This window comes from Canis lupus, chromosome 7, assembly GCF_003254725.2.
Source record: "Canis lupus dingo isolate Sandy chromosome 7, ASM325472v2, whole genome shotgun sequence".
Classification (NCBI taxonomy): domain Eukaryota; kingdom Metazoa; phylum Chordata; class Mammalia; order Carnivora; family Canidae; genus Canis; species Canis lupus.
Window position 1 is genome coordinate 63029296 of NC_064249.1, and position 23210 is coordinate 63052505.

A 23210-nucleotide genomic window follows, 5' to 3' on the forward strand; every position below is an offset into this window, starting at 1 on the left:
GGACTGGTGACATAGAGGGGGCTGAGGGCTCTGGGACATCTTTGAGAAATGATTCTGTTACATCATGCTTTGATGCTCTGAACATATAATGATGATAGATAAAATATAAATAACCAAATGGATGTAGTCAGGTTCAAAACAATTCTCCATCTTTGAGATCCAGAAACCAAATTTCAGAAATGGTTGGGACTGAAGCCAGGATTCTATAGGATTCTACTCCAGAAGTGGTAACAAGATTTAATTTCTGTGGGACAGAACTAAACTTGCTACTTAAAGCAGGGCAGAGAAGTTTCATTGCTTACAATAGAAGGCTAGAAAAAAAATTCTGTTGTTGATCAATACCTGGTATTAGGACTTTTGAGCTAGAGAGTTAAAGGGATAGGAAAAAAGATACAGTTTTATGACTTAAAACTGAATTAGCCAGATGCTGGCTCTATGATTCAACTAGCAAAGTCCTCTATATCCCTGTAGCACATCAGACATACATGAAATGCCTCATGAGACCTAGCCTGGTCTAGGAGTCTGAGATAGCCTGGGAGAAACAATGGCAAAAATATTAGCAAGGAAAGAATGAGCACATAGAAAAAATTCTTTCACTACAAATGGGCTTCAAACCAAGATTCCAAAATATGTGAATGAATCTAATGCTAGTAAAGCAGCAAAACAAAACAAAAATAATAAAAACCACAAACAAACAAAAATGCCAGCTGTTATGATACCAAGATTCCACTCCAGAAGAAATTAATTATATAGAAGAGTCTGACAAAGACTTTGAAATAAGTATGTTTAGAAGCTCGGAAAGATAAATGTAGGTAGGATTTCTACTAAAAGGAGTGACAAATTATGAAGCAAACCCAAGTATAAACAAAGCAAGAGCACTTGTGTTTAAAATTAGAAATGAAAAATAGTCCTTGAACTAAAAGTTTTGGTGGATAAGATAAACTCTAGACTGGAGACCAGTGGAGAGAGAATTCATGGTTTTTAAGAGTACAGACAATTACCTAGCTCAAAATAGAGGGACAAACTGACTTCTAATTGTGCATGAAACACAGTTAAGATACATGGAGCCGAAATCCAGACACTCCAGTCTTGCCTAATAGGAGTTCCAATAGGAATGAATAGAGGATGTCTGTGAGAGATAACATGGAAACTAAAGAAAACTGAAGAAAATAATGGCAGAAAAATTTCAGATTGGAGGCGTTATGTAAGTTCTCAGATTGAAATTGTTCTTTCAGTATTGAGCAGCAGTAATATACAAAAATATATGGTCAAGAACATGGCAATAAACTCTCAGGACACTGAGAGAAAGGAGAAAATCTTGAAGTCAAGTAGGGGGAATTAGGGAAGGCAGTTCCACCCTCTGGATTTTGGTCAAGAGCCTGGTACTGGAAGCTTATGCTGAAGATGGCTGGAGACTGGTTTCTCACTGATACCAGACGTGGCATTGTTAAGGACCAAAGCAGAACACAATTATAAGGAAAGCCTTCTTTCAAAATGTACTTAAAATGCCACTGTCAATTTATCTGCAAATGATCAGACTATAAACTGTGTTAAAACCCGGTAGGTGGGAGGCAGGGTAGGACACTGGCCTTAGTTATGGTACTCACAATCTGAATGAATTAGTTCAAGTCACTTCATCACTTCATCTGCACAGGAGGATAATCATCCCTCCTTTATCAGCTCTCCCAGTTTTGTTGCAAGTGAATTTTGTGCATAGGAGCTCTTTATAGACCTTACAGACAATTGTAGGAAACTGTTATTTCTTTATTATAGAAATGAATGTAACCTCTGGTTTTTTGACCTCTTGGAGTTCATATGTTAGATTTAGAAAAAGCAAGTAAACAAAAAATCCTCACAAAAAATACGAAAAATATTTGCAAAGCTGCTTGTTACAACTAAGCAAAAATTATCTTGGATGCACATCAAGTGTGGAGGTTTGAAATGAACCAAAGCCATGGGTTTAATCAGGTTATGTTTAGTATTTCTAAAAATGACTTTAGATAGAATTGTTCTATCCATTTATTCCCATTTTATATTATGAAAATAGTTAAGCATGTACCTAGGTTTAATAATTGTTAACATTTAACCACATTTACTTTATCTGTATATGACTATTTTTTTCTGAATATTTGGAGGCAAATTGTAAACATTATACCATTTCACCCCTAAATATCCAGTATGCATCTCATAACAAAAAGAGTATCCACATAACCATAATACCATTGTCATATCTAAGAAAGTTAATGGAAGTAAATACTCAATACCATTTCATAACCAGTTGAAATTCAGATTTCCCCAATTTCCTCAAAAGCCTTTTTTTTTGCTGTTTTCTCCCCAAATTAAAATCACCACATGCTACATTTATTAGTTGTCTTTTTAATATCTTTCACCTGAGAATCATGCCTCCATCTTTTCTATTTTTTCTCTGCGACATTGGCTTTTTGAAGATAACAGACCAAGAATATTTTTGATTGGTGTTGAAGAATATTTTGTATTTGTATACTCCTCTCCTCCCCCCTCCCCCTGCTGCCAGTGTACTGCTTGTTTCTCTGTGCCTGTATTTCCTGAAAACTGGACTGTTTGTCTAAAAGCTTGGTTAGATTCAGGTTTACGTTTTAGATGAACGTACTTTATTATGATGTATTATACTACACATTGCATCACATTGAGAGACACATAATGCCAGGCTATTTTATTGGTAGTAATGTTAAGCTAAGTAGTCTGGTTGCAGTGATTACCACCAAATAAATCCACTGTAAAGTTAAATCTTTCTCTTTGTAGTTATTAAAGGATAAAAATTGGGTAGCTCCAGAATAATTTTTCTCTTAAAGAGTTTTAGCATCCATTAATGAGTATCCTGGGCTCCTTTATTTGGCATTGCAAAATGGTGAATTTTCTGTCATCCCTTCTACTGTGAGTACTTTCATAAAGAACTTTTTCTCATCAAATAGGCATGAACTACATTTCCTCCTAAAAAAGCTTAGTGCTTCTGTGCCTTTAATTACCAATTTTCAGGATAAGAGATTTATGTAATAGTCACTTCCAGTGGTGGCAACTAAGATTTTTTTTTCCTTTTCTGTTCCTGAGGGTTGCTATGAACACAATGATTTTTTTTATAGTCCATGTTTTGTTTAAAAAAGTCAAAGCAATTTATAACTGCAAAGTATATATATTGTTTTTGCTTGATGAGGTTCAATGTGAAGCCTAAGTCCTAATGGAATGTAGTTTGCTGGGGGGAGGGGGTGTTAATCAGAATAATTTTTTTAAGTATACATTATTAAAATCCTGATCACTTTTTTTAATTTATGAGATGCTCTTTCCTGAAAGTCTCTGAGTACCTTAACCAGAGTATAACTGAAAACAAGAATGTCAAAAAGGCACATTTAAATTGTTCTCAAAATCAATCAAAAATAATGAGGTGCTGGGAAAAAGTTGTATCCTTGATAATTACATCTATCAGTATCAGAAAACAAAAGAGAACAATCAGGAAATGACAACCCCACTCCCAAGTAGCACATTAAAAAAAGGCTAATGAAAAAAAGTCTCTTTTAAAAATTGTACTAAATTAGCATTTCAAGTAAATTGACAACTTAAGCGTTGATAAAGGCCAATCTGGGGCCCAAACAATGGAAGTTCTGTTTCTACTGTTATCTGCTTTTAGAAGAAATGATCTCACTTGACTTTTTTTTGTGTTGTTGTCTTCTATATAAATGGAAGTAATTGTCCTAAGGGAGGTGACAGTCGCCCTGTACTCCTTAAGGGTTAGGACAACCCTGGAGTATTGTGCTTAATTTAGGGTTCTGTTTCTTAGAAGGTTGACCTGGAAGAGAGTAAAGTAACCAGGATGGTGAAAACTGTTCAAAACGTTTCTATTCTCAATTTGAAAAAGGGTTAATGTAATTGTCATATTAGATAAGGGATCCAACCTCTTCTTTACGGCTCCAGAGCCTAGAGTTAGGACCAATGGCTGACAGTAGAAAAGCAGATTTGGGTCTCAAATTAGGAAGAAGTCCTTTACAAACTCAGCTGTACAGAGCTGGAGGGGATTTACTTCCAAGGGAATGAGCTCCCCAACGCCAACCAGCACCGTTCAAAGGTTATGATCACTTCACTTAAGGATGGTGTATGGGTGGGCAGGCATCTCTCACATATTTTGCTAAAAGTCTATCATAATAAGGATGCTTTAAAGGTTATTTAAAATCATTTTTAAAAAGAGAGATAGAAGGTAAAAATGAATTTTATGTCATGGCTTTCAGAAAGAACACCTTAACACCTCTCAATTTACATATCATTGCTTTGTATTTGGGAAATGTGAGCTGTGTGGGGAGGCAAAGTTCAAATTACAGCATTGTTAAGATCATGGTATACGTTGTTTTTGATGACATGAAATTCTTATTTCATTCAGCCCCAAATTTAGGAGCTTATAGATAAGAACCTGACTTTGTTAAGAATAGAACATAACATTTTAGACACTATCTTAAGAGTAGAATTAGTATTTGAATTATCAGCAGTGACAAAAGCCTTCTCCTTCAATGATAAAAGAAAACTTGTGTACATAGATCTTCAAATATGTCAGTTCATTTTGAAGGTAGTAGTAAGTGCTGGTATTTTATTATTTTGGCTTGTCAAGTGATTTTATTCTTTATTATTAGTCCAGGAAAAAAAAAGTCCTAGTATATTCCACCAACATATTCATCAGTCATCATTTTTGGAGACAGTTTTCGACATATTGTATGTTTTACTGTGCTAACAAGAGAAAAGACTAGCCATTAAGTTTATGTTTCTTTGTTTTTCAGCAAGGTCACATATCAGGAATAATGCTAGAAGTATGCTAATAAACAATATATAATGTAGGTCATCTGGGAGTAAGAAATATTTTCTAACTAGTTCTAAAGGGAAATATTGTTAAAAAAGGGATAGATGTTATTTACGCAACACATGTTGCTCTATATGTCACCATCAAAAGCATCTTGTAAACAGCTCAGTGCAGTAAATCTTCCTCGGTGATCGTCAGGGTTTTCAACTCCGTGTTAGATTTAGATTCAGCACATTCAATTCACGATATGCCTAATGTACAAAGCCTGTTAGGTTATTGAGAACGCTTCCATTGGAAATAGGCCTGCTCTTCTGTATTTTACAAGGAATGCTACAATCCTGTGTTGCAGAAGCTAATACTATGTTAAGTGGCAAGGAAAATTTTACATGAACAGCATTTATAATTTTAATTGCTTTTGAATTTACGCTAAATTTTTGTACTTGATTTTGATTTTGTTGAGTTCTTTAAAATTAATTATGATTTACAGACTGATATTTTTAATTGCTACAATTAGTGAAGCAATTTTATATGACCACGGATGAAATTATAATTCTGTAAGAATGCCTTAACAAACTGTCATTGGTGTACTTTTACAAATGTCATTTTTTTCACATTTGGGAGCTTTCAGAATGGTTTATTTTGTTTTCCAAGATGGTTTTTAATTGAAAATATCAAGTTTCATCATAAAGGAATTTATGTAACTGTGTTCTAGAAAACATAACCAATACTTTATTTATTGAGTTCACCTAAGATGTACTGAGCCATATGGGGGACACAGTGATAAAGATGTGAAATCATAAAGGCTGCTTTTATCCGACAGCCTAGCACTTGGAATTAAGAGAGCTTATTTCTCTTCTCAGCTCTAGGGCACTCTGACATCAGGCAAATTCTTTCTACTTCCCTGGGCCTCAGTTTCTTTATTTATGATACAAGAATTAATAAATTCTGTTCTCTCCCCTTGCCAGGACTTTTATGTAAAATGATAAAATGATGTTAGAATGCTCAGTATGGTCTTATTTCTATGGGAAAAAGTGAGTATTTAAAGGGTAGTATTGAGCAACTTCTAAAACACCTAAATTTTAGACTTCAGCTAAAAATTATAATTACTGAATGTCTTAGCTAGATTCTGCAAGTCTTATTGGCGGTTTTACTAAGGGGTATCTAGAAGTAACGTCACAGACATTTTGGTTGGAATGAAATTGTGATTGACCTATGAGGACATCAGTTTCTGAAACTCGGCCATGTGTTACAGATTTTTATTTTTTTTATTTATTTTTATTTTTTATTTTTTGTGTGTGTGTGTTACAGATTTTTAATATTAAACTTCTGTTTTTGAACTTAGGAATCCTTAAAAATATATTATGCCATAATTATGTGCCTCCATTTCTTCCAACTGTTGTAGCTAAAAGTATAATATTAGGATCAAACCACAAAATCTTAATAAGAAACTCATAGAACTTTGCCCAAGCAGATCCACAGTAGCATAGTTAGCAAGACATATAAGGCCAACATCTCAAAAAAAAAAAAAAAATGCTGTGAGTAGTGTTGTTGTTTTTTTTTAAGAAAACAATAAAAAGTGCATGTGTCTAAGTAATTCTATTTATACTTGTTTTCTCAGAAGAAGACCTATCAGTGCATCAAGTGTCAGATGGTTTTCTACAATGAATGGGATATTCAGGTTCATGTTGCAAATCACATGATTGGTGAGTGACGCTCTAAACCTTATTACAGATAGCTTTTTCTTCTATTCGTGTATAATCACTGCCTATATAATTAAACAGAGTTAAAGATGAATTAATTGTTCAGCCATCAATGTTTTACCTAGGCATGATTGATTTTTATAACTATTATTAGGCCTGATAAAACATTAGCACATTTTATTTTCTGCAAGGGCTAGTTTAGACTTCTGCAGAGGATTATATATCTACTGACAGTCAAAACACAGGTGATTAACAAATTAAACTTCTAATCATTTTTGCATTATTGAAAACTAACAGGAATGGTTAATGAACTGGATGTTAGCTTTCCATAGAGTTTTAGACAGGTTTTAATTTCAGAAGTTATTATGGTAATGGCACTGCTGTGTGTTGCTTAAGCATCTTTGTATCAAAATCTAAAGTGGTGAGTTTTTGTGATAGGGAAACATAAATAATTTAAATTGCCATAAGATCGTTTTATATGTATGGTTTCAACAGCCTGGAAATAATCATGATCATAAAGATCATGTAAAGAATTCAGTAATCATTTTTTATTTCCCCACCAAATTTTACGTAGATCTTTATATAAGTGGTTTGGGTGAAGATCTTGGAAGTCACTCTCGGCCAGTGTTTTCAGAGGTTTTGCCTTTATCATATGGACTAGAGCTAAAAGGATAATTTTTTTCAGTTATTCATATTGTCCCATTATCCCTTAATTCCTCTGGGGTTACCTCTTATGTTTTTTAATTTGATAAGCACTTAGTAATAACACTAAGAGTTTTACCAGCCAATTAAACTTTATCAAGCAGATCTTTTTCTACTAGTAAAATGACAATTGTTATTACTTTATGCTATTTTTGTTACTCATTTGTGTTTTTATACTTCGAGAGTTTTTTATTTCATCCTCATCTGATCGTATTCTATACTACCATAAATAATTGTGATATAATACTAAAAAGTCCAATTAACCTCATGCTCTCCTATTACCAAATTCTTAAGACAAGCAAGAAAATTCAGCATTTTTGACTCTGAACTTGGTTTCAGGGGTAAACAAGTTTTATTATACACTAATCAGAAGCACTCTTAAGAATGCTCAGTGGAAGGGTTGCTCCAACTATCATTACTGATCATGAAAAGCAACCATAACAGAACTCCTAATTCTCTTACAGAAATTAATGAACATAAATTCAAAAGCATGTTAGAGAATTGACTAATAGTTTTTCAATAGGATTTGTTTTATAGTTTTTCAAATGACGGGTCTTTAGGAGGATAATTGCTTATCAAAGACTAAGTACATAACTGTGCAAAAGGGAATGTACACACAACAGCCAGAATATTGATCACTCTATCTCTACATTTTCCAGATTTAAGCACTAATATTATTAGTGATTTTCTAATACATTAAATAACATGTTCTCCAATGTGATAGAATAACAGTGACAGCTTTGCTGAATATTTAGCAGGTAATGACAACATGTAAGAGAGATTTAAATAATGTGTTTCCTTGCAATTTTCTTTTATTTTGGATTCCAAACAGATATTCTTTATAAACTTTCAAAACTGCTTTTTGGGAGGAGGGGGTGGGAATGAAAAAGAATGAATTGTTCTTGCCAGGAGAAATGCTAATATTTTCCGTCTCTTTATATCTTGAGTAGAGTTTATTGGTGGCAGTCATTCATAACCCTGCTTCATGCTACAGTTTTACATGGGCTTCAGTGAAAATGTTTCTTGGAATTTGCACCTTATGGAAAATTTAGCAAAATGCTGTAGGTCGTGCTTCTGTGTAGTTTTATTCTACATACATTTATTTTTGGTCCTGGATTTTGTTATTCACCCCAAGAACCAGAGGAACAGATTGAATATATTTTTCACCATGATATTAATGTTCTTGTCCATACATCAAATTTGAATTGAATGTTGAGCAGTGAAAGGACTTTTTTGATTTTCCAATTTAAGTATCATTTGGCCATAAAATTCATTGGTTTGTCCTGGTCCTTCTTTTTAAATTGCTTTATACCTTTCCTTTTATATTTCTTTTACACTCCTTGCAACATTAGTGCGTTCCCAGGGCTTTCTCCCTCTACCTTATGTGGATTAATATGACACTAACTTTCTCTTGGGATCTGAGCATTTAACAATTCACCTTCTATCAGAGAAGCAAATTCTATTCCTTTCCACAGAGGGCCTAGTTATTTAATATTCATACTATTTTTAATAATAAAATATGTAATTCTCTTGCACTTGAGGCCTAAACAAATGAATAGCATCCATTTAATTGTTTTATCTGTTGACCATGCATCCAAGTCCTTAAACTCCAGTCGTGTTGTTAATATCTACAGAAAGCGAATGCATAATGGGATGATGTCACAAAGGCTAAGATATCCTTTTTTAAAATCCCAGTGTGATACTTAGTCTTTCAAATGAGGCAAGCAGCATTATTTTGTTGACTAAAATACCTCCATTGAGGGTAGGTATTTTTAGGTTGTGTGTCTGTGTATGTTTTTTGTCTAATCAAAAAATAATCTCAACTAGACATTTAGCAGGAAAGAAGGATTAGAGACTATCTGAAAAGCCTCTTACTCTTTTTGTTAAGAGGGTATATAGTGTTTTTGCAGATTTCACTCTACATTTCAATCAGTCTAGAGGAAGGATTATGTCACCTGATGGAGGTCTGCAGATGACCCAATGAGGTGTAACTTCTTTAACCAAGTCATTTGCATTTGCTTCTCTGTAGCACACATGTTTAATGCAACTGCAGTGTCAGACGACCTCCATGCTTCTTTCTGGAAGTGCTGGTCTCAGGCTATTGGCCAGGGACATTTGTGAAAGGAAAACCATCAATGTTTCTACCAGGTACATACCGGAGATGCTCTGCTTTAAGTGCTGTTTTGCAGCTAGGTGTGGACACATGGTCTACGTTGCAGGGATAATTACTCAATAAAAATGCATCAGGGATTTGACTTATGTCTATTAAGGAAAAAAAGAAAACCTCACTTTCCACTACATTTTGACACAGTTTCAGTAAGAAATCAGACCAGTGACTATTTAGGGGTTTCTTTTCTTCTTTACACACACGCAAAAAAGAGCTACAAAACATTTTAACAGCTTTCCTGGGGAAAAGATTTCCCTCTTTTCAAGTCTGCACAGATGAGAAATTTTTTCTTGTCTTCCTTTGTTCTTTTCACATAGTTTATGTTGGCTTTTGACCTGAGAATACAGAAAGAAGCCATTGTGTATTATGTCTTTTAATTCATTTTTTCCTAGTCTCTATCAGCATAGTAAATATTTATTGTTATTTTCTTCTTTGAGATTTCTGTTATTATTATTATTTGGTATGGATTAGCACAGATAGAGATGAAACCAGGGGATTTAAATGTGTTTAACCCAGCAAAGGAATTGCCTCATATAAAATTATGAGGCTCAACAGCAGTAGAGTAAATTTGTAAGTGCTCTGAATAAAGGGCTGTTAGGCATGTGATAATATAAAGAGATGACATTGCCAAGAACTATTTATGAGAAGCTTAATTTTTTCACTCTGATAATTCTTGACCAATAATTACCAGCCTCTAATTATCTATTTTAGTTAGAAAGAAATTTCGATCACTACGGAGGTTGGCATTGCAACCAGCGTATAAATCCCCAAAGAGACAAATGTGTTCCAAACAGCCACAAACAACTGTCTCATGAAACATAGTGAGCAAATTGCAAACGGCTGGTGGTAGACAACCAGCAGTACACTCACCATCGAAGGCCAGTCCGCTTGACAAAGAAATGATCAAAGGGGAGAAACACCATTATCCTTGGAACTGATTGCTACACTCATGGACTTTGGAGGATAAGTGGTGAGGATATAGCTATGGCCATTTCCAGGCCTCCTTTTCAAAATTCTCAGACAGATAATATGAAGCGAATGGGTATAAACCATATACCTAGGAATTATTTTTAAAAACTGACTTAGAACTGATTACTTAATAAGCTTTGGGTTTTTTGTATTTTTCATCTGAAAAGAAAGACCAGTGCTATAATGGCAAATTTGTATCTAAGGTGGCGGAGCACCCTGTTTTGTGAAAAAAAAAATGGGAAATCCACAAATAGTCACTAATAAACGTGTCCTGGATAGATCAAGGATGATGCTTAGAGCATTTAGGGGAAACAAATGTATTTATCTCTTAGAAAAGTAAAGCTAAAATTTGGAACTATAAATGATAACTAATAGGAAAACACTGATGTAAGGGTATTGACTATTTTGGTTCAAATCTCTAATACTCAGTGTTTCGTAGTTATAATTTTTAAAAGACCACGAAAAGATTCAAGTTTTCTGCAATGCACATGGGAAGATATATACCCTATGTGTTATGTTCCATGCGATATACATCACTGATGTCAAGACAAAAAGAATGCATAAATCAGTTTTGTACACTGTAGTGAATTTTTAGTCTGTTCTTGTGGCAAGTGACATTCATATGTTCTGCAATTTGTTTGATGCCCAAGGTCACAAATGGCATTCTTTTCCTTCCATTTCTTTAGTGGATGGTGTGCTGTGTGACTAATCTTCATTATAGATTTGTGACATTCAGTATCACTTCTGGAACATTTCAGCTTGAGTGCTCTTGCTTTACAATAGACTAAAACCAATATTTTGAGGTCTGTAGTGGTTTTGGATTTTATATGTCTTAAGGGGAAATATCCACAGATAGGGATCTCTGCATAGGAAGATAAAGGACCATGTTGCACTTTAAACTCTCAGCTTTCATTGGCAGTTTTAAAAAAATGAATAGAAATGAATCTACAGTAATGCATCTATGTGAGGGGATATATATACACACATATACATATAAATAAATATATATATTTATGTCTGTATATATATACACACACATATATATATATATGTATCTGCACTATCCTAAGAAACTCAAAGTCATTAGATTCTTTGTGGAGTTTGCGTTAATTCTAAATGACAAGACTATTGAGTTCTAAGTCATCCTTTGATAGCTTACAAAACTCAGGGAATTAAGAAACAAGCATTTGGTGTTAAATATGATGAAATACTGGCTTATTTCATCAAGAGCTGGATTAAAAAAGATGAAATCTGGACAGTTTAATGGTACCAGAAAGCTACCCTCATGTGGGCAATGCTGGCTTATTTGAAAAGCCCATAAAGGGTTTCTACATGGACCATACAAAAGGGATACTTTCTCTTTAATAGCCATCTGTACAGGAGAGATGAGAAGTGGGCCAGGTCATCTCTCCTCAGCTGTCATGATATTAACGTAGGTAATGGAGCAAGCTCGGCGTTCTGCTGGGTGTTGTTTTTCATAGATGTTCATCGATTTACACAGATAATTCTATTTATTTCTTAGCGTTGGTCCAAGTGAACCAGGCACAATAACAAACATCAAAGCATTTCAAATGACTTTATCTTTGTTGGTAACGTAACTTTTGTCTAAAAAATGGTGTCACACCTACTGTGCAGATGGCTGCATGATTTGTAAACCAGCCAAAACATTTAAACAAATGTGTGATCTGGGGATAGATTAAATAAAGGATAAAATGGAGTGTGGGCCACAAATTCTAATAATCAGATGATTTTAAGTTGTGTGCAGTGTGGAGTGATGGTCACAGTGATAGCAGGGAAAGCTTGCCAATGACAGCAAGGTGCCTTATAGATCTCAGGATGGAGCCTGTGGCCTGGTAGGCCTCAGTTTGAGAACCGCACATTTGCTGTACAGCTGGCAGCTCTGTATGGGGACATCAGATAAAACTTATGTAAAATGAAGTGTTATTGCTTAGTATGAAATTGTTCAGAGAGGGAATTTGCAGACAGTAACTGAAAACAGAATTCATGGTACCAATGAAGCAGACTGTAAATATGAAGAGGGTTTAATTATCTGCGCAATTTAACAAAAATTCAAGATGTATTCAGAAAGGACATACGCAGGCATAAATAGAGCATAGCTACACTGTTTACTGAGTGCAGAATGGGGCTGCAGGAACTTATCAAGCCTCTCCTATAATAAGGTTTCCTAGAAACAAAGACATTTTAAAATAAAAGAAGCCAAAAAGACGTAAAAAAAAAAAAAAAAAGTCTTTCTAGAATAAGATAGTTTTCAAGAGCTCATCTTGATTACTCGGATTCTTATTTCTGAAACAAATTTTAAAGAAAATCTCTGAGCCCATTTCTTAATTTTGGTGTTAAGCTACTAAAAGAAAGTCAGAGGTGTTTATCCTTGTTTTGTGTTTTAGCCTGCACCTAGCAGCTTGGATTTAGTTAAAAAAAAAAAAAAAAAAAACTTGCAGTTGGTGGAGTTTTTCATCTACAAGCCCCTAACAAAACCCCTGAGCCATTCCTTGTGATGATAATTTTCCATGAGACCGAGGGTTCAGATCAAGTCCATAGAGAGGTTGAAGATTCAGTTTCTTGCGACATTTTAAAACGTACTGCCCTTAAAGAGGCCTCCGAAAATTGTTGTTCTCAGGCCCAATTACTAGATGCCAGCCTTCCATCCTAGGCTCTGTACAGAGAAGCTGGGGAGAGAGTCTGTGCCAGATGGACAGTTCCATGTGACTGGCTGAGACACACTGGCCGGGCTTCTGGCTCTGGTTTGGTCCTCGCCTTTGACTTGCTGGAGAATAGGCCACAAGTGTGTCTCTGTTTCACTCCCCTGCTTGATATGTGGATTCTCAAATGCCAGTGTCCGTTTCTGAATGAAGTTTGCAAAACATTTCTGAATGGGAGGCACCGAGAGTCATGGACAGTAGACACGAAAAGATGGACCCCGCCTGCACCCGTGCCCACGTGCACACACACCCCGTGACCTGCTTCCCCCAGGTTCCTTCAGACACGTAAAAAGTCAAGGTCTCTGCTGACCCAATTCCAGAGGTCATTTCCTAGTTTCTGGGCTGTTAATAGCAGTAAACAAAAGAAACAGAGCCAATATGGAGAGTGGGTATCGAACTTCAGCTGCTCATATTGTTGCATTTGGTGAGCTGATGGGGTTTCGTAGGTCACCTTTAGAATTATGCCTATGACAGCAGTAGCTACCTGCCAAGATTGCAAGGTATCTCACAGCTCTCAGGATGGCGCCTGTGGCCCGGTAGGCCCCAGTTGGAGGGGTACACATTTGCTGTACAGCTGGCAGCTCTGTATGGGGCAGCCGTGTGGGCTGCTAGGGAGCTGGAAAGGAGACAAGCATGAAATTTCTTCTAAACCCAACTCTGTTTTTCTGTACTGTTGGCTGCTTCTCAGTTCCTTGACAAAAAAACCAATCAGGCACCCTTTAATCCGCCTGTGATTACCACTGGTATAAAAAGAGAAGCATAATGAGGAAAAATGCCTCGTTTTGTTGCCTTCAAAAGCCAACAAATTGGAGTTAACTTGACAGGAAGTGGCTTAATAATTAGATTATTTATTTATTCCTGACACATATCCCCCTGTTACTGGTCTCAGGAGACCCTGTAGATGGTACGATTTTCAAGCTGCCATTACTTCGCTGTCTTCTGCGAACAAAGAAGCTACTGTCTATCAGTCAATTAAACGCACTCTTTAAGCAGAGGCTTCGAAGACCTCAATGGAGAGAGCCCTGGGACACTGTGGCTGATGATTCCTTTCTCTGTACTGTACATCACACTCTCAACTACAGTCCCCACAGAGATGGAATAAAGTCATGCATTAAAATATCACTTGTTGATTTGTTTGCTAATGAAGAGCCATTGAAATGTTTGTGTATTTCTATGGCAAAATTGTTGATAAAAGGGCCTACTTGCCTGCATATCTGAGTTCATCTGCTGTGAGTGCTTATTTAAGAATTATTAAAATTAAAGTCGATAAACAACAGAATAAAAAAAAACACCCTCAGAGAACAGGAGTTTTCTTGCCGTCTTCATCAAATTAAGTGAATAAAGTCAGGAAAAACAGAGGAATTGGTGTCATCTTGAGCTCTTGCTTACACTGCATTAATCCAAACATGGTTTTCTCTGACATAAAAATGTAAGTCGTTTTCAGAGTATCTGGGAGCTACACCTTTTAAGTATGAAAAGATATCAGAATCCCTTCGTGAGAGTAATATACTTGAAAATTTTGTTTTTTTTTTTTTTCTTTAAGACGAATGACATTTTTGCTGCCATTTCTCTAACTCGGTGAGTATGAGCAGAGGCTTTACTAGGGAGCTTAGTGGGGGCTTTTACAACCAGACTAATAAAACATCTATGGCACGTCAGACTCAAACTCACAGTCACATGGATTGTAAAGAAATACAGCTTTCCTTCTATGTTCCTCTTCCTGTTTTCTTTTTTTTTTTACCCCTTTTTCTTTTCTTAACATTATTTTATTTCCATCTAAGTGGTGCTGACTTTTCAACCACCATGTAGTTAAGGTTTTTATCCCTTAATATATTCATCAACTTCTTACTACTTACTGTTTACTGTGTACAAAGGTTGCCTTGGCTGGACTTCTCTGGCTCCCATTAATTGGTTTTATATTTTAAGAGTACATCTGCTGTTAGGTTGGAGGTCTAGAGGTCTGTCTAGGTTGAAAGACTCAGATAATATTGTGACAGCTCTCTGCTGAAATGTTTAGCTATCGCTCTGCCACTTAAAGGGATAAATTTGGGATTTAAACCAAGGCCACTGAACATTGAAAAGTGTCCCCTCTTCCTCCCATCAGACTTTGTAAATGTAATCAAGGTTTTAATGATAGTTTTCATGATTACCTGACAACAGGCTGTAAGGAATTAATTCAAGACATCATCAGATGGTCATATTCCTTATTTCTACCCTGTTATTCCAAGTCATTTTGTTAGAAAAAGCTTAGATACTCGGAGGTGTTCTCTAATAGAAAATGAATTTGAAACCCTTTCATTAATTGGTGATTAATATATTTCAGGATTAGTTTAAGCAGGGCCCTACCTCCTGCCCAGTCAAGTATGTTCTGGTTAATATCCAATTATCTGCACCTTCGTAGTTATTATGTCTTAATATTTCGGATATGATAACCAGAAACTTGAGAGTAATGCTAATGAGGAGCACAGAGCAAGAATTAACCAATGACATACTCAATGATCCTTGGTGGGGAAAGAATCTCTTTCTTCCCCTTAATGCCTTGCTTCAGCATCTTCTGGGCCCTGACTGAAAAGTAAGACTTTCAACCACAGCAGGCAGAACTCAGAAAACGAATCATTTTCTCTTGCAATACTAGGAACCTGAAGGTGCAGTTCACCTACAAACATTGCTTAAGTTTATTTTATGGAGACTAGGAATAGGCAACGGAAAGCCAGTTTGTGTCTTCAAACAGGAAACATCATGTTCTGCAAAGCCGCAAGTTGTTACCTCTCCAAAGGATGTTTTAATTCAGATGAATTTGAAATGCCTTTAATATTTCACTGAGGAAACACTTTTCCCTGCTACCTTTAGTCTTTCTCACCTCAAATTTATCACCACGATGTATACATGTTGCGCCCCTGTCGAATTTTTTGTGCAGGCAGTTTCACTTTCGAACAATCTGACGAAGCTCCCCTAGCAGTGCCTGCCAGGGTAGTATGTGCTGCTTCAAAACACGTAGCTTTAAATAGTGCACTTTGTACATTACCCCTTTATATGCTGTATTGTAATGAAGCAACATCAGTAAATTGCAATGAAGGGCGATTGTTGCATGGGGATGACTACTACACCTTGGGGTCCATTTGCACCAGATTATTCTTTTTATTGTTATTATTACTTCCCATCTTCTTTACTCTCTTGCTGCCGAACTTGCTGTTGGCCACCGGTGCAACACAGAGGGGATCTTAAGGAACATTGCAGGCATCATTTTTTCCTCTTAGGCGCATACCAATCACTGTTCAGTTCCAAGCTCAGATATCCTGGGGGCTTTGTGCGTCTTTATTGATGCTACTTTACTCTGTTGACTTCATTCGTAATGTCCTTCATCTTCATCTTCTTAGGCGAACAAATTTACTGTGAATAAAAGTGATCCGTTTCTTTTCAAACATTTCGTGTAGGTGTTATAAATTTGTAGTTGGGATGATCAGCTGATCCATCCCTTCCCCCAGACAGGTTTAATAATTTAACGCAGGGGATTGAGAGGGGATTACCGTTTAAGAGAAAGATTTGTATTTGCAGTGTCTTCTTGGATTTCCTTAAAACACAGATTAAAGTCATTATGAATATTATATGCATTCGTAACATCTCTTTACAAAATGGCTTATTTCCTGCCCCCAACCAACTACTGTCCCCCAATAACTAATAAATAAAATAGTGTAGATTTAAGTGAGGGAGCCTCAGTTCTTATTGAACGGAATTGTGAGTAAGGTTTTAGTTTAGGGATAATTATCTGTGAATTTGGGGTGACTCTTCATCTTTCTACCATCATAATTTTAATACCTGTGTCCATTTGTTTTTTCAAATTGTTAGTGCAGCTGTTGTTCTGTTTTTCTTTTCCTAAGGCTGGGCTCCTGTGCAGCATTCAAACTAAAATCTAGAATTAGAGCTGACACACCTTCAATTGAACTATCAAGTCTTTTAAAACTGCTTGGCCAGTGACGCCAGTCCCGCGCTATTTGACTGTACATGCTTCCGATCGTGGGCCAAAGAGCATTGATTTTTAGCTGTCATTTCTAGTGCACATACTGTAGAATTGAAATTTAAACCTTAATCCACTCAGTAATGCAATTAATTTTTAATGCGCAGTAATACTAATTGAAATAGCCTGAATTTAGTAAGTCACCACAAGACATTTTCAAAAGCAAGAGTCTCCACTGAGAACTGGAAGGACAGATGATCATTGTTACAGTGTTTACAGGATAAATGCTTGCTCTGCAAACCTCAGTGGAAAGGGAGTTTTCTTTAAATTAGACCATAGTATATCTCTGTGAATAGAAATATCTCAGAGAGAATTCTGACCCTCTGCCCACCAGAACAGGTGAAAATTTTTCTGATTAACTTTAAAAAAGACAGCATCGTATTAGTTAGAAATATCTTAACATAGTATATGTAAAAAATTATATTAACCCAGTTTTTTTTTTTTCAAAAGAGCAATCATAAATAGTTGCAGATGAAGTCACCTGCCGACAGTGTCATGGTCAAAAGCAACAGTCTCAATGGGTAATCTCATTATATGATGTATATTTGAGATACTGTTTCCAAATTTGATGAATACACATACTCTCTCAGCTGCCTATAAATCTGTTGCCTTGTTTTGGTGTATTTATATTCCTGTAAACAAAAATATACTCTACTTGTATTTCAAACTGTGTTCCTTTAGCTTTTGCATATTATTTCAAAATGCCCTTTTAAAAGTTTTGTGAAGTGGTTCTTTTTTTTCTAGCCAGAGTAAAGCAAATTCTGCGCAGTAAAACCGAGTAGGTTTCTAGTCATTTCTACACTAAAAAGGTTCTCCATCCACATTTATCTGCTAGTAAATGAGGACTTTTTAAAATGCGTCAGTTCTACTGATGAATGGGCTTGTGAGTGTTCAAAATGAGCACCAGCATTGCTTTAAAAAAAAAAAAAAAAAAGCCAGCATTGTATATCATGCTTTCATGGCTCTCACATTATAGTATTTAATAAGCTGATAGTGCTGTTAAATATTTAGTAAAGGTTCCCTTGTAACCCTGCTATCTATTCAGATGGGATTTGAAGACATTTTTTCAGTACATAAGTAAAAATGATGTTCGAAAACTTGAAGTGGTTGTAGCATGGCATCTTTTCTAAATGAAGTGTGGGGTAACACGGTGCAAATGAGGTCAACAGATTCATGCCTACCAACACCTGAGTCATTTCACATGCTTTGAACTCAGGGTTCGAACTGGTTTTCACTTTGTCACTGTTAAGTCAAAGTGCTCTTGGGGTTATTTACATAGCATACTAAAAATGACATTATAGTATTTTAAAAACAAAAGGAAGCTCTTTACATTATGATTATTTTAAGCCGTCCTATCATCATCAGTGGAGCTTTATTATAGACATTTTCTCTTTTTCACTGAATAGAGGGGAAAAGAAAGAGATGAGGGCAAAACAGTTTATACTCCACTCCCAGCATATTATCAAATCCAGTTGGGGTTTAATAAGTTAAATCTATTAAACATCTATTTTGGGTATACCATGGCAAATACTGAATAACAGATATTGTTTTACACACTCATATGATGCAAATGGATCATCCTTATCAGCTCTTTCTTATCATATGTGATAGTTACAATCTAAATAGCGGCTATTGTTCCTTTAATCTGGAATGACAATTGGTTTCTAGGATCCTTATGCAAAAATATTGGCAGTAAATATGATGCTAACATCATTACTGTCATGTTGGTGAGTCAGAATTCAGATCTAAATCTTTCAGTGCTCTCACTGTGTTACTAGTTTTGAAGGTGTAAAGATAAACGTTGGTAGTTTGTTCAGATTTGTATGTAATGTGGTTTGCTCTTCTAGGAGCCTATTTGCTTGACTCTAATTTTCATCCTGTTTTATATGCAGCCAGTGACCACAGTATTCATTCAAACTGCACAGAGACACATCTCATCTGTAAAACACAGCGTACTGATCTTATTTGCTATTTGTATTCTCCTAAAAAGAAACACAGGATTCATATGATGGCGGGGGGGGGGGGGTAACATTTCGTTTTGAAATGATGTATATCACATACATGTTCATATCAAAGAAATGCATGATAAAGGATGGATAAAGGAGATAGCTTTAGGTATACATGAAGCAGGATAGAAGGAATGTGATACAGGGTTATATATAGGTGTGTTTAATATGCATTGCTTGATGTATGTTGACCTCAGGTTACAAGAGTAGAAAATCCCATTTTCCAGCTTGTTTCAAATGTAGTAAAAATGCTGCTTCAGTTGCTTTATGCTACTCACATTGGGAAAGGTGCTTATACTGTGATAATTATCATCAAGGAATATTAATGCGTTCAGCATTTGTAACCCAAAAACTCATTATAGCTTAAGCTGTGCATCATCTGTGAAGAGAGAACTTTGCCAGAATTCGCTCTTCACAGGGGTTGCCTCCTGCTTGCTGCGGAGTGGTCAGAGTACTGCAAGAGGTCACTTAGGCTATTTTTGAAAGCTGAAGTTTTGCAGTTTTTGAATCACTACCTTCTGTCTAAAGAGCTTATTGTTCTTGCCTCAAAATGTCCCTTTAATTGAATGCATAGTGAAGTGCAACTACTAATAATAACAATAATAAACAAATAAGGAAGTAACTGCGTAGAGCTGCATAGAATTCAAGAGGTTGGCACATACCATCCATAATTGAAGTATTGGTGTCTTTCCTTTTGTCATTGAGCAAAGGGATTCATTTACACCAGTTTCCTTAATGCAGGTGCCCTTGGGTTTCAGATAGAAATGCCCCCACTGGGGCTCCACTTCACAGCCCTCTGGCTGGAAATTGTGTAAATAAGACTGCAGGGTCAGCCTTCCCTTTTTGGCAGCAGTGTCCTTAATTAGTCTGTGACAGTCTTTCACATGAGCCTACACTGTTCCTGGGGTCATTCCTCACACATCTTAGACATCTATCTCGTGTGCACATAGATATTTTTGTATGTCTGTTGAAAATCATTCCCTTAGGGGAATATTGACATGGTAGGAATGAGAATCCCTGGGTGTGTCCAGAATTCTATAACTTAATCTGATCAAAATATCTGGTTAGGTGGCTCCGTGATAAATTCTAGGTGGTTAGTTTCATAAGAACATTGTGCCCTCACCTCAGGTTGGCAGCTTGTTGAAAAGGAGCTGTGTGTCTGGGATATTTTTATGTGATTAAATTCCATTATTTTTCTCCCACTGATCCATTGCTTGTCATTTCCCATAAGCGACACTGCTCTGTACTGGATGTTATAGTTTGTGTTAGGCCAGGCAAAGAGCACTCACTAATACTTACTCCTCCCAGGCTGTCTGAATTTGCAGGACTGCTGTGTTCCTGAGGTCGAATTGTGACCCTGCCCCTGCCCCTGGGAGGACTAGAAAAATATGTTTCATAACTTCTCGTAGACCTATATGAAGAATAAGAAGGAAAACCATGAAGCCCATAGGCTCCTTTTAGATGAACTCTAAGGTTGGCATTCATCAAGCAGGAAAGCTTACCGTTGTGTGGGAGCTTCTTTACCGTGAGGGGTCACTGCTGGGGGGTGCTGAGTCAGTCCTAGCGGAGGGCCCAGAAGAACCACATAATCATTCATAGAGCCCAGCAGACATGAATGCACAAGTTGATAATCTGGAGTCAACTTTCCCAAATGGAACTTACCTCTTAGAATCACTTATAGGAAGGAATGCTGACAGAACGAGTATACCCTGAATTCAGTGCAGGTATCATAAGCTTGTTCCAATGGAAGCAATCTGGGTTTTATTTTGTTGTGTGGGTTTTGTTTGTTTGGGTGTCTGTTTTGTTGAATGGGACACAAGCTTTGTTTTCTTCAGTGGTGCCCCCATGCCACAAAATGGTTGGAAGTCCCAAGCCAGCACCCTATTCTCATTAGTTTTGGGTTGCAATACTGACATAATAGTTGAGAGATACAGTGGGTACAGATCTTCTGTGAGGATGTAAACTTAATAATCTTTATGAATTTTGAGTAACTCATAACTCCACTTCCTCGCCAAAAGAATTATGAAAAGATTGCTCTAAATCCTTCAGCCATTCTCTGCACTTGTGATAGATGCCATCCTCTTTACCTTGAGGCGTTAGAAATGAAAGTGTGGTTTTCTTTTTTCTTTTTTTTTTTTTGCAAGAGATAAAAATGTATACTTTTATAAGGAGCAAATTGCATTTTCATGTTTAAGTTCACTATTTGCACTTGATGTGGTGACATCCAAATGTGAAGAATTGCCTTTGACATTATTTCTCTGTCTCCTGCATCCTGAGCTTGCTGCATTATTATGTTGAAGTGCACCATCGCATGGGATAAATGTGATGCTGAAAACCTGGAAGTAGGGAAAAGATTGCATTCTGTGTCCAGGCTGTTTTAGATAACTGTAACTTCTTTACTTACTGACACAGTTTAATTTATCTTAGTAACGATACATTCAATAAAATTGTGAGCCTATGTGTCTTTTAGGTAAAATTTGTAATCTTCCAAGTGTTACGGGTTGGGGTGGAGGCATAAAAGGGCTCTCATTTCTAAATGAAAAGGTAATTTAAACTTTCTTTAGAAGTCTGCTTTACATAATCTATATCTTGAACTATCACATGTTATTTTATAAACTACAATTTAAAGTACATTCATTTCAGAGGTCTTAAAATACACTCTTGGTTTCTGAATTCTCATTCAGATTTTCTCTCAGTAACTATGGTTTCCTGATTTTTTAATGGCCAAGATTTTTTTTTTAAATAGAATTTTTGTGGAGTTTTTGTTTGTTTGCTTTTGGTTTTTTTTTTTTTTTTTTTTTGGTTTGTATTTCACTGTGTGTGTTCTCATGTACACAAGTCTAAGTGTAGGCATGTACTGCTAACCTTTTAGCAAAGACTAACTGGAACACCACTCCCTGTCTTATGTTTAACAGGTTTCCAACAGCTTAGAGAGATAGTATAAAAGTGAACTGAAAACCATGGAGCTTATGTTGGAGTCTGATGTTTGAAAAAGAGATATTGGAAAAGGATGTTTTTTGGCTTGGCTCCCTTTTTAGATGTAATTGCTGCTTCATTAGGACTTGGAAGAGTTTCCTGTGGTTAAATTTAATCAAATGGCTCAGAATAACAAATTTGTACACTCAGAATTCCAAGACAGTCCTGTACATAAAACATAATTTTTCTAAATCTAAAACACACACACACACCACAACCACCATCAACAACTGGTTTGTAAAATGCTGTGTGGTACAATCACAAGCCTTGATCCTATTCCCTATTGGTATTGGATTGATAAATGATCGTGCATAGAAGTAGAAGTCATAAGAAATAACATTTCAAAGGGTTTGGGTTTTGCTGGGCTCTGGTAAGAACCCACACTTGAGCAAACATATCTTGAGTGCACTAAAACATAGATCGTGAATGAGTATCAGTCATTTGCTTTTTAGGCTGTGACAAGAGATTGTTATCATTACTCCCCTTTGACAGACGAGGAAATTAAGGCTTGAGCAACTGGCCCCAACGTACAGGGCTAGTGTGCAGAGTGGAAGGAGTCACACTTTCTACCCCTCTCACCCTTGCTTACAGGGTTGCAATATTAACTCCCCTGCCCACCGCCCACCCCGGCACAGTTTTTCCTATGGGGAGCCTGCCTGGAGTTGTGCGTGGTGACTCCTTTGCTATCATTGCATCAAAACCTGATCCTGGTGCCATTTTCTGAGCAAAATAACTGATCTTTGGTTTAGATAAAATTTGAGATTTCCATGAAAAGTAGCAAGTAAGGATTTAGCCCTGTTTTTCTTTTCTATCTCCTTCAGTCAAAGTACTTAGAAAGAGCTGAGTGTATTTCTGCTTCCGGATTCTTTGGAAATTGTGGGAAACAGGCAATGAAATGACAAAAGTGGGATAAGTTCAGTGTAAATGGACATGAGTATAGGACATGGTTTTGCCTGCATGCTGACATGAATGTGCGGCATTGCAATGCCCCTGAGCCTGTAAAGTAGCAAGTGGTTCCGTTTATACCTTTCTGAAAGGTGAGTCCGTAGATTTAAATAATAGTACCTTTGCTCTGGATGATATTTAGAATCCAGAATCAGGCACACTACAGTGTATAAAAACACACATGCCATAGACCT

At 36.4% G+C, this 23210-nt stretch overlaps 1 protein-coding gene across 4 annotated transcripts in view; it reads left to right on the plus strand.

Annotated features, from left to right (window-relative positions):
- The window catches only part of ZNF521 (zinc finger protein 521), a 275420-nt gene that overhangs the window by 140483 nt on the left and 111727 nt on the right, over nt 1-23210 (plus strand). For 3 of the 4 annotated variants that reach the window (XM_025429278.3, XM_025429274.3, XM_025429277.3), the window contains one exon: nt 6435-6519. In XM_025429278.3, the coding sequence (XP_025285063.1) occupies nt 6435-6519 (85 nt within the window). The remainder of the gene's footprint in view (nt 1-6434; nt 6520-23210) is intronic. The other variant, XM_025429276.3, reaches the window with a different exon arrangement.